General features: G+C 39.7%; 1 protein-coding gene across 1 annotated transcript; it reads right to left on the reverse strand.

Moving 5' to 3' along the window:
- Positions 1-287: 287 nt before the first annotated feature.
- LOC104347292 (homeobox protein CDX-4) lies at positions 288-8,715 on the reverse strand. The gene is made up of 3 exons (XM_009952270.2): positions 8,292-8,715; positions 3,174-3,319; positions 288-494 (listed from the first exon to the last, which is right to left on the reverse strand). The coding sequence occupies exons 1-3, from the start codon at positions 8,683-8,685 to the stop codon at positions 288-290; spliced, it is 747 nt and encodes a 248-aa protein (XP_009950572.1). The 5' UTR covers positions 8,686-8,715.
- Between the last annotated feature and the right edge of the window lie 3,738 nt (positions 8,716-12,453).

A 12,453-nucleotide genomic window follows, 5' to 3' on the forward strand; every position in this document is an offset into this window, starting at 1 on the left:
TTGACTCTTCAGTTGTTATCAGTCTTTGTGTCAGTGTCTGAAGCAAATTACCTCCTACCCAAGGATTTTGAGTGGTGAATCTTAGCAGCACAAGTTCCCTGAGGTTTCTACAATAATGAAAATATTTTGGTAGCAGTCCCAGATCCTGTACTCGGCAATCAGCACTCTGGGGAAAGTTAAATGAGAATGGTCCTTTGCGAAGCTGGGTTTTCGAGGAGCAGGGGGGCAGTGGGGAAATCAATTCTTGCTTTTTGTTTTTTTTTCCTTATTTTTTACCCCCCCTCTGTTCATTCTGAAACTATGACTTGGTGAATGTCATTAGGCTGTAATCCGTTTATTCCGTGTGGTGGCGGGAACAGAGAGCTAGATATTTCATTTGGACTGAGTGAGCCAGAGTCACTCTGAGCTGAGCCCCCGCTGCCGTCAAACTGAGATATTTTCTTCTTGATCATTTTTCTTTCTTTTGCTCGTCGATTCTGGAACCAAATTTTCACCTGTGGGTTATACATAATATCTGATTAATTCAAAGCAGTGCTCAACTTTTTACAGTAATAATAGCAATGAAAATAAAGATATGTTAAAAAAAAAATTAACCCCCCACCCAAAAACCAAACCAAACAAAAAAACAACGCACAAAAAAACAGCGCACAAAAAACCATCAACCCCAAAGAAAACAAAAAACCATCAACCCGAAAGCAAAAAAAAAAAAGGCAAAACGAAACACTGGATTTGTGCAGCGGAAAATTTTTTGGTTACTCTGCCTTCATTTTCTGCGTCATAATCAGTAGAAAACAACTTGCTTTTCTTCAGCCTGGCGTCAAGTGAACTTGCTGTGTTATGTTTGGGAACACAGGAATCAACGTGCTCAGTTGAACTCGGGGTCCACCTAGTTCATCGTCTAAGCTCTGACAGTGGCATGTGTTGTGCTTTTAGGATGATGCAGTTATGCAACAATTTGGAGATTTCTTTACTGTCTGTCTTACAGATTCATTCAAACCCAAGTAGTGAGGGTTGTTTTTCTGAATTTACATTGCGAGTGTGTACATTTTTGTGTGTACATGTATTCTTCTGTATTTTAAAAGTTTTGAATATATATGTATGTATTTTGCAGATACATATGTACTATGTCATGTGTGTAGGTAGATATATCAGCATTACTTAATGACAGTGAATTTCCCAGGCTAATCGTGGATATGTGAAGACTCCTATCTGTTTGAAATCTCCTTTTAGTTTAAGTATCTATATTTTCTTTCCTTACATGACAGTGTGAATAAGTAGAAACCACTGTTTGTGTTCTCCTTATGATTAATTTTTTTGGTTCTTGCTTTACAGTTTTTGTTATATCCTTTAAGGTGTATTGAATACAATAGGGCATACAAAGTTGTACCATTGCTTTGTATTAAAAATCTCATTCTTATTTTCTAGAGGCTTTTTTATTACCTTACTGGTAATGACAGTAGAAACACTCAGCGTTGTCTGTCATGAGCCCTGCAGAAATGCAGATGGATTATGTATTTTGTCTACATTACACTTGAAGGGAATTTACCAGTCAAAAATTGGATAGCTTTGAGAGCGACTGCTGTGCAAAAGGAAAGAGACGACTTTATGCGGTATCAGTGGTTACTCCGGGCATGGCTGTGCTCTAAACCAGCTGGCTGGCGCACCAGTAAGGTGGAGGCTTTGAATCTTTCATAGTTGCACTTCTCTGAAAATTTTCCAACGCGGCTCTATCCTACTGCGTAACAAACTTTGGTCCATCAGTGACGGACTTGGGTTCAGTGGTTACTTTCTGGGGCCGCTTACAGCCTGCGGAGCGTAACCGATGTACTGTTTGGGTCTGGGATTGAGCATCACTGCGCTACACCACGGTTATAAAAATCCAGTGCTTGATCCTTTGTTTATCCCTTTGCTTATCTGTGCATCCCTACACTTCCAGCCTCAACTGGTCCCTCTCTGTTCTGCGGTCTTGCGCAGACTGAATGCAGAAGGAGAGGAGGCCACTGAAAGAGGAGAATATTTGAGAGAACTGAATGTGTATATTCATAAAGAGCAAAAGCTTGTAAAATCCTAAAAAGAAAGAGATCTTCTTTAAATTTACCTGGGGGCAATAAATCTGATTGCTAAGGTATAAGATAATACCTTATTCAATATTGCCAAATCTTCCCTTATCCTCCAACTGTAGCAGAACCACTGCAGTTCTTTTGTATAAGGAGGGCTGGATGGAACAGGTACTACTGTATTTGCAGACTGCAGAGCTGTGCTTCGCAAGTGTGCTGTCCAACACAGTGGTTTTAGGGAATTCTTTATCCTGAATTCTTCTAGTCTTTGTGTGAACGCAGCTAAGATACCTGGGCCCTGCTCAGGAGACTACCTCTATTCAGGACAGAGCTTGAAGATGTACCTGGTAGGAGCGAATGCAGAGCTGCTTTCCAAAGGAGCAAGGGATCTAAGTACACACTTGAAAATTTCCTGAATGGATAGTCTTGGCTCCATATTTGTGTATAATAGACATAAAAGTTTGGCACCAAATAGCATATAGTGGGTGTGAGCTGCTACTACAGGAGAAGTACCTGTGGACATAATAGCAGAAAGAAATCCTGGCTGTAAAAACTCCTTAAAATGTGCTGCAGTCTGACTGACTGAGGAAGAATGTGGCCTATGGAAACAGTGGCATTAAATTTGTAACAAAAAGTACATAGATATCTCGTTTGATTACTCATTGAATGCTGAGTTGTCATTTTCCTGGCTTACAGCTGAAATATGTCCAATGCATTGGATTTTTTCTGGTCACCATTTTGTGTGACTGCAAGAAGAAATAAAATGGTGAATGCCACAACTTTTTTGAGAATATTGAGAACACAGCTGAGATGACGGAAAGCTGAACGGCTGAAATTCTAGCTGTCTAGCAAGCTGTTACGCACATAATAAGTACTTCTAGTGTAAATGAATTCCTAATGTTTAGTTACCCATGATTGGAGGTTTCTGGCAAATTAGCCTATTTATTAATTTGTATTTGCCCAGTGTATTCTCTGTGTGTCAAGTATACTCAGAAACTGTGTCACGGTTGCCTTCACCCTACTTTGGCACACAGAACCTGAACGCTGCTCACGTCCCCTGGCAGTAACGGGGTCTGGTGGCTGGGTGCGGACGAATCAGGGATAGTCTTTGTGTACCTGTCTTTCAGATAGTCCCAGGTTTGCTGCAAGTTCTGACTTTCTCCTGATTGTAATATATCTGTTGCAGTGAAATTCTTTCTCTAATTCTAGTCTCTGATGATCTGTGTAAACAACTCGGTATTTTTCTTTTGTTCTTGTTTTACCTGTTTAAGAAAGAAACATTATTAATATGTTGAATTTGATTTTCTATAGCATCTTTCTTTCAAACATCTCAAACATTTTACAGACATTAATTAAACTACAGAGTACTTGCGTGGGATTGTTTTCGGTATTGCAGAGAAGGAACATGAGGTGCAGGATGAGTAAGTGACTATTGGTTATCATAACTGTCTTTCCCTCTTTATCTCCCTCTCTTTGTAAACATACATTTAAATGTAAAGCTTTTAAGTGAAAAACACCCTGAAGCATCTTAAATAATTCATAGGAGTACATAATTGGTGCTGGCTGTATTTGATCTCAAAAGGGTTTGGTTTCAGTGCTCACCAAAGTGACTTCTGTGTATATGCGGGCATAAATACTCAGGATTTCAAGACTGAAGTTCAGCCACAGTTTGTTTAGTTGTACTGTGTCCTAATTCTTTGTTTGAGTTTTTAAAGATCAGCTTTCTCTCACAAAGAAGTGTCCTACTAGAAATGCTTTCGCTTTCCCATGTGGCTGTAGGGCATACTTACAAGTTCAATAATAATTTGAATTTATTTTTTCAAAAGGGTCCAGTCTTGCAAGGTGCTGAGTGCCTCTGGAGGTGTTACTGGGGGTGCTCTGTGCGCTGAGCCTCCCTTTCGAGTTGAAGGCACTTGGCAATTTGTAAGACGAGGCAATAAAGTACTTGTAAAAGGATTTCGGTATCATCCTCTCGAATGGATAAAAGAAATATTCTTAGATGTATTGGATAAACACTGTCAAGAGACGCATTACTTGATGTTTAGAAGATATCTTTCATTTCATAGACTTTTTTTAAACAATTCTTCATGCAATAATAATACAGAGAGATCACTTTTCCACTTATTTGTTCTCCTTTGCACTTTCAGCAGCCAACTAGATAGTTTTCCTTTTTCTTCTGATCTTCCCAGGTTTTTTTTGATGTGAGTTTTCTGGGACAAACTGTAGGACAAAGACTCCTTTAAAGTGGTTCCCTAAAATCCATTGAGGTGTTAAGATGAAGCACACGCCACACAAAGGAGCGACAAGGAGATCTTATCAAGAACCCCTTTCACATTCAGCAACACAAGCCAATTGGTTTGGAATTTACAAGCCCTAAACAAATGTCAGACTCTTTCATCTTAGCAGAGGAAAAAAGGACAGAAATAGATGAAGGAATATTTTTTTCCTCAGTTCTCTTTAATTTTGGACCGACACTGAGGATAGACGGCGGTATTTTTATCCCAAGGCTGGAGGCAGACATAGCTGAAGACGTTTTGAAATACACATAATTAAGGATGTTTTCCCAAATCCTATGCCACTTTGACTTCTGGTCTACCAGGTTTTCCTGCCTAAATTTTCGGGACTAAAACAATCATCAAACTGAGGAGCAAATTGTTGGCTTTGAAATATTTGCTCTAAGTGATAGTTATAATGTTAACAATAGTGTAGATATTCAGGTTCCTTGTAAACTGAAGGCTCAGAAGGTAATCTTTGAAAACAAGTTAAAATTCAACAGGGTTATTCCGGCTTCACTATAATCAGCAAATATAACCATGATTTGAGGGGGTGGAGAAAAGGAGTAGTTTTCCCCATTCCCCTTGGTCATAAAATTCACAGAGCATTTCTTCTGAAGACAATAAAGGTAGGAGAAGGCCTCTTTATTTGCTGTGAAAATCATCACCCTTTCCGGCAATATAACTCCTGAAGAAAAGAGGGAGAAGGAAGAGACAAGACTGCATATCAAAGCAAAGTGAAGTGTTAAAAGGGTCTGTTGCCTCAATATGACAGATAGGCCTCAAAACCTCAGACAATGTAGGCCAGTGGAAAATAGATGTCACAACTAGTTTACAAAGCAAAATAAATTAGCATTAAAGCAGGGGCCTGGCCTTTTTCCCTGCTTTTCTATTTTGCTTTCTGGCTGTGTTTCTGCTGTGATGTAATCTGAATTACTTGTACATCGCTGCTTGTTTAAACAAAGACATAAAATGTGTTGACTGTAGTTAAAAAGAGCTGAGGCTGATCTTGCAGAAACATAAAAATAATGTTGTCCTCTTGTTTAGTCCCCTGAAAGTCCGGTCCCTTTCTGAGAAGGGTGACTCCCAGATCTGTTTTCAAGGCCCTTGTTTAGGTGCCTTCTTTTCAGTAAGGTTCATGCTTTGAAGGCTCGCTCACTCTCCTAAAATACACATTTTACTGTTGATTACACAGGATTTAGAAATGAATTGCTCTGAAGTTCTGCTCTTACATAGCTGAAGTCGAGAAGGGCATTTTGTCATTGATTTTTAGGAAAAACAAGATCAAACTGTAAGGAATTCTCTAGGTGTTCTTTTTCCCATTTTGATAGCCTGCCTGGGAAGATACCTTCATCAAACGCACTTTCCACGTTTGGTTTTTTGAAATTTCTCATTGCCACGTATGTTGGCGACGTCCATGTATTTGAAGTGAAAAAAGGTTTGGTTCTGCCTGTACAGTTATGGTCTTTGAGTAACAGGATAATTTCAAATCAAATTTTTATCTGCTGAAAGGACGTAGTAGTCTGTGATGTTGTTTCCTCCTGAGAATTGACTTTGTCAGGTAAATTTTCATTTCACTTTTCCTGCAATTTAATTTTTTTGGTATAAAATGCTAAATAGGAATATTGAATCAGAATATAGTGTATTTAATAGAGTCTAAACAGAGGGGAAGAAATTCCCATTAACATCCCCTCGCCCAAAATAATTCCCATTGTCTTTAGGACAGTGTTTCAGTAGGCTCCCTCATTTAATTAATGTGTTTTGATTTCTGTTATTCCGTGCTGCTCATGGACATCAATGTGAGTAAGCACCGCTAGTGAAGTTAAGGACATATACATAGTTGTGTAAATAAATATATTTGTAAAGTTTAGGGCTGTAATTCTGACGTTTTAGAGCAATGAACTGTATTGAGCAGCGATAATATTGAAGGGGAGGAGCCAGTAGCTACTTTGATAGCATGAATAATATTATGGCAATAAGGAAAAACAGAGAGCAGGTCTGTTTCAAAGAGTGGTTGTAATGGCATCAAGTAAGTTTTCTTACATTATCCTCTAGAGAAAGTGTTGATAAGTTAATGTGTAGCCGTTACAGGCATAATTTTAGCCTTCTTGTTATTTGTTTGTATTTCCTTTATTTTTTCGCAACTTTTTATATGTCAGTATTAGAATTTTCCAGGTTTTACAGTTACCATCATTTTAAAAACACAAATGAAAAACCAAATCTATTTGGTACTTTTCTTGTTTTGCAAAATACATTCATGCTTTACTCTCCCAGCCCCTTTTTTTAAGCTGGGTTGATGTCTTGAGCCTGATACTGTGAAGTCCTGAGCTGTTTTTAACACTTCAAAGCACTGGGCTCTAGGAATGTTCTGCCTCGGGACATGTATCTATTGTCAGGCCCCGTTTCACCTGTGCGGTGTTCATAAAGTATTTCGGCATGTGTGTAAATTCTGCGTGAGAGCTTTTCAGACTAGAGATTAATTTAAGCACATAACTGCTTTTCTGAATTGCATACGTGTTTTCTGACGTTGAGCAAGTGTGTGAGAAACCTTTCAGGGTCTTCCACGTCTGTGCAATAAGTGTAAAACTAGGATTTAGATTTTTCAGTCTGTCTTATTCTTTAAGAATGCAAACCCATTTAAAATGCAATGACAACACGACAGACAGGGTTGCCTCGCTGACGTTCAGTAAATCTCAGTTGAATTTGCTCTATGCTCAAGTCTTGCATCACTTCTACACCTGGAAATCTCCAACGATGTTAATGAAGTTACTGCTGATTTACATGAGTATACGTAAGGGGAAAAGCAGACTATAAATCTGCCTGGCTTTGAAGGCTTTTGTAGAGGCTCCAAGTGGAAGGATGGCATTGTGATATCTTAATGTTCACTGGGCGTTTTATACTTAGTAACAGTGGGAAACCAGCGTGTATCTGCTTTGTGCCGAAGAGAGAATTACCAGACTAATTTTGTTCTTGAGTAATAACCATTGGAAGGAGGATTGTGTCTCAAGCAGCAGTGCTGATTTTCTGTGTCTTCTAAGATTGCTCCTGTTGTAATTGCTCCGCTTTCGTTAGAGCATTGTCTTTGATCCTGTCTAACACACACTTACTACTTTTAACCTTAACAATAGATTTAGCAAACCTTGCTATACCCAATTTACACCTTGGGAATATACACCGAGAGGTTCATCTGGCGTGGAGCTTGTGACAAAAACAGGCACATCAACGGGTGACACTTGCAAGAAAGTGATTTTTAATTGTGTAATTGTGGCAAGCTGCAAAATTCTGATACGTGAGAAAAATGTGTAAAACCAATTTGAAACCAAGTGAAAAGGAAGCTTAACTGATGAGATATGTGGTCTGCAAACAAAATAGTCTATGTTGATCATTTGGGTCAGATCACTTCTGTAGGGATATTTCTTCTCGCCTAATAAGTCTAGGTAGAAAAATAAGACAAGGGAACAACAGCAGAAAATTGCATAATCACTACAGCTGGATTAGAGCACATAATTTTCTTTAAAAGTATTGAAAAGTCTGTAAAGATTTAAAAATATCAACTTGGTTTTATATTGATATTTACCTTGTGGCACAAAATAATTACGTAGTATTTTTGCCTATGTGGCTGTATTCATTGTTGTATAACATTCTCAAGAGTATCGTGTTTTTCATCCAAAAGGTGATGAAAAATGTTAGAACAGAGTGTTAGAACAAGGATTCCTGGACTGGAATGAGATACAGCCATATCGAAACACAACAGCCATCCCACTGTAGTAACCCTATAAATCCTTTATGGGACGAAAGTGAAACTAGTGCAAATTTAGTTAAAACTGCATTAAACAGCAGTAGGTTAAATAAATGTCATAAACGACCCACCAACCTATGTGCTTCAAGTAAAGTTAATTATTTATAAGATCGGTGATAGCAGAAGATGCTTTCTCCAGTGGAAAGTTGAGTGGACGCTTACCTGTAGTGTTAGCTTGGACCGTTTTCCTCATCCATTCGTAAGAGCTGTGCCTTTGGCTGTTGGGAGAGATTTGCTGTGTATTAATTGTATCTACAGGAGGTAACCCCCCAGCTCCAGCAGGATGGAGGGAGCTGTAATCCGCAGAGCTGTAGGAGACCTGTCCAGGAGACGAGCCATTGATCTGGGCAGCAGCCACGGTGCTGGAAGGTCCTGGGCCGTAAGCGTTCCAGTCCTCCCTCTGTGGGCCGTAGGGAGCTCCCCAGGCTGCCGCAGGCTGTCCGTGGGTGTCCAGAGTTGGCACATGATGGTATCCCATGTAATCTGAATAGGGTGGAGCAGACACAAAGTTTTGCGCTGGCAGGTGGTTGTTACCCCTCGCTGCTCCTGGGTACATGCTGGCCTCTTTATCCGAGAGAGCGCTCACATCGATGGCTGTCACAGATCGTAAACACGTTGTCACAACATCTTGTGCCTTCCCGATTTTCTTTTGCTGCTTAAAAATAAGGGTGTTGGGTTTTCTCTGGTAATGCCCCTCTGCTTGGAGTCTTCTACTTCATCCTCCTTTATTGTCAACTGTGTTACCAGGTGCTGGTGGTAATGGTTTACCAAGATCTTGGCTGACGTCAGCCTAACTGCCTGCCTCATAATTACATTTACATTCAAATGAAGGGCTGACCAACCCCACCTTTCTGCTAGTTCTGGTGCTTTCTCTTTTAGAGAACTTTTATCTCTCCTATTACCCTTCCCTGATATTCAACAGCAATTCCAGTACTGTAAGGTGATGCAACAGTTGCTTGTATTTGTAACTTAGTAAATAGATCTTTTTTTTTTTTTTGAGAAAAGACAGTAACTGTAATAGCAATGTTTGGTGTTCAAATTATTCTTGTCTGAAACCTTTATTTTGCGATGTGTAATCAATCAATCGGTAAATCTCTTACTCAATTTCTCAGCCAAAAAAAAAAAAATTCTCATTTTTACTTCTTAAATTAAGGAACACAGTCAATTTGAATAATTATAAGTCAGTAACTTCAGATTACAGACCACCTTGTAAACAGCATGTCTTGAATATAACTGTCTGAAAAATTTTGCCCTCTGTATTGATGTTTTCTAAGTGCTTTTCCAGCATGGGAGAAATGAAGACTCTAACTGTAATGCACATGTTCACACTCTCCCCATACAGAGTGATTTAAAGAGATCCCTTCATCTACTGGCCATTGCAAACAGATAAATTTTTAAAAGCAGACAATAAATCTTCCTAACAAAGATGGTGCCAGAACTACAAAGAAAATGACTAAAAAGTAACAAAAACAGTCTTTGATTAGGCCCAGTAATATTGTCGGTTTCTGTTTCAGACAGAGGAGAGTCTTTATCTGCCTGAAAGGCTGGATTCCTGCCTCTGAAACTGCTCTGTGGTGCTCTGGTTGCAGTGGTGGCAGCTTAGGTGAGTGAAATCAGCAGGGAGAAGCATCTGGGATAGCAAGTCAGTGGATCCGAACTGCCTTGATGCTTTTCTGTAAAGTGCCTGACCCTGGGGTGCTCTATAGGTCAGTGCAAGTGTTCCCACTGAGAAAAATTACTCTGAAGGCAGCTTTATATGTCGTTGTTAAGAGCTTGTTATTCACACGGGAGGCCTAAACCACACCTTATGACTTGAGAATTGCCTCTGTATGGTTGTCTAGCTACAATTTGTAGAGTGAATTTGATATATTTTTGTCTTGGATGGATTTCTTTGCAATGAGCTATTTGTCAAGGGCTATGCTTGCAAAAGAGGTGCAAATTACAATGAGTTGTTTCCTTTTACAAAGGTGTGGTTTTTCATTCAGTAACCTTTGTATTTTGACACTACTTGTATTCACACATCCCTTCTAATTCCAGCACTAAAGGATTCTAAGTGTGTACTTAAAGACAGGAAAGATATTCCTCTTCTGATTTTTTTTTTTTTTTGAGGAGAGAATTTTTGCTGAGAAGTGTAGCAAAATGTGTATAATTCAGTTTGCTGTATTTACAGGTTTCTTTATTAATCTTTGGGACCCTGAGAATGTTGAGGCAAGTTGCATCATGGGATAGGACGTGGAAAAAGTAAGGCCTTCTGTAATCGGTGTACCCCTATAAAAATAGACATTAAAAAAAATCAGAAGAGACTCTCATTCCCTTCATCCTGAAAGAAAAGAAATTCTAACAGTATTTCAGAGCACAGACTTTGTAGTACTGATGTGTGCTGAAAAGAGCAAAGAACTCCACTGAGCATCATCCAAATTAAACAAAATATGTTTCCTACACTGGAAGTGTTCTTGGCATCTTTGGCCTATTTGTGAGCGTTCTGCCAGCAGTTAAATTTGGCTGTATTGCTAGATGCCGTGCAGAGCTGTCACTCAGGGACGGATCCATAGGAGGGTGAAGTTTTGTCTCCATTGCCTGTATCTGAAATCCGTTGACATAGTACGAATGAGCGTCGGTTGCTCATAGATTTCAGATCAGACGCGTTGTTTGACTCCTAAGCACACCATTTTCACATCTCAGGGAATGACATTTAATTTCACAGAATGCATTAGATGATGGTAACATTTTTAATCCCTGGTCTTCCTCTTTCCTTATGAGATGCCTCTGAGCATATGCCCCCCCTCCCCGCCAATTCCAGTATCACCTAATCCTATTTTTTGTATCTCAGAGTTTTATCCTTTATTCTCTGTTCTTCTTTTATCTTTTGTTTATGCTCCTCCTTTCCCTTTCTTGTTTTGCCTGTTCCATTATCTGAATTTTCTTTAGATCTATTTCGATTCTTTCCAGAACGTAATTAGATCAAGATACGCCGATGGCGAATTGCTACACTGATTTGATATCGGCTAACAATAGTAAGCTTTGAATAAGGCATTTTGTTTAAAAAGATTTACATAGCAGGATAAGATTGCTGGGTAGGACTCTAGATTTTTAGGACTGCAGATTTTTAACACCAGAGTGAGAATAAGATAACTAAAATGGCAACATCCAAAGGATCTTCTGCACCCTGACTCTTACGCCTCCCAGTTTGTGTAACAGAACCATGTGGATGGTTAAAAAGGAGCCATACCTTTCATGTAGTTTTGAGGCTAAAACCCCCAAATTTTGGGGTTGATGTTTTTTGAGAGTGAACTGACTGTTAAGCTGAGCCTGCATTCCCAAGAGTCATTTCTTGACCACGCACGCGTCCTGCCTGCTCAGATCCAGCATGTCGGTAGCTTCAGAGCCACAGAACCACTGTATCTTCTGTGTGCAGCAGGAACTTACTCTGCGGTTCCAGGAACGCTTTTGGTGGGCATCGCTGTCAGAAAAAAAAAAGGAAAAAAAAAAGAAGACAGAAAAAGAGGAGGAGGAAAAAATAACCCCCTTGAACTGCCTTTGCCCTGTCCGTGTTTGCACTGTGAGGGGACAGCAGTTTGTTGCTGGTGGCAGAGGAAGGGCTGATGTGCTGCCCCTGCCTGTGTGCGGTGCTTGTGGAACTGCCCTGTTGCCCTGGATCCTCTCCTGACTTTCTGGGCTGGTGGGAAAGCGAAAGCCATTCCCAGGTAGTGGGTTAGACATGCAGAGATCTCATCCGTAGGGAGTTTGTATTTATACCATTTTCTGCAGCGGGTGATAAAGGCAGAACAGGAAAGGTCTGTATGGGATTGGCAGCAGAAGTGCTGTGCTCTTTGGCACACCTCGGAGAGATGGACTGCCAGAATAACTGAACTCCAAGGTTATAATTTTCCATTTTTTTTTTCTCCACCTGTTAAAATGCTGTGTATAGTTTTATCCGCTTAGTCAGTGGCCTCAGGAGTTGCCTCAGTGTTTTTTAAAGTGAAGTTAAATGTGCTTTGAGATCTTTGGGGAAGAAAAACTTCCAGTTCTCTTAACAAGTGGTTGATGAAAATCTACCAGTAATAACAAGCATGGTGATAGCCATTGGAACTATTCAAGTTTTGTTTGTACGGGCGATGTAGATGGTATACTGTGGTGTATGGGCTGTTCTAAAGCGCGTTTCCAGCCCGGGTAATAATAATATAACCACAAACATGCAATTAAATGTTTCAATGACAGCTATTATACCCGCAATCTCAGGGACTACTGGTAGATTAAAACTGGCCTGTGCAATAATAACTTATATTAAAGGTGTTTATACCTGCAATAGTTTTTATTAGGAACC

This window comes from Leptosomus discolor, chromosome 9, assembly GCF_034619465.1.
Source record: "Leptosomus discolor isolate bLepDis1 chromosome 9, bLepDis1.hap2, whole genome shotgun sequence".
NCBI lineage: Eukaryota > Metazoa > Chordata > Aves > Leptosomiformes > Leptosomidae > Leptosomus > Leptosomus discolor.

Bases quoted from the DNA above. Each gene is read 5' to 3' on its own strand.
- LOC104347292 (XM_009952270.2), bottom strand. From the start codon at position 8,685: ATGTACCCAGGAGCAGCGAGGGGTAACAACCACCTGCCAGCGCAAAAC. The intron at 3,320-8,291 runs GTAAGCGTCCAC...TTTCTTAAACAG, and splicing joins GGTCCAAGCTAACACTACAG to GTAAAACAAGAACAAAAGAA. The intron at 495-3,173 runs GTACACAAAGAC...TATAACCCACAG, and splicing joins TGGGACTATCTGAAAGACAG to GTGAAAATTTGGTTCCAGAA.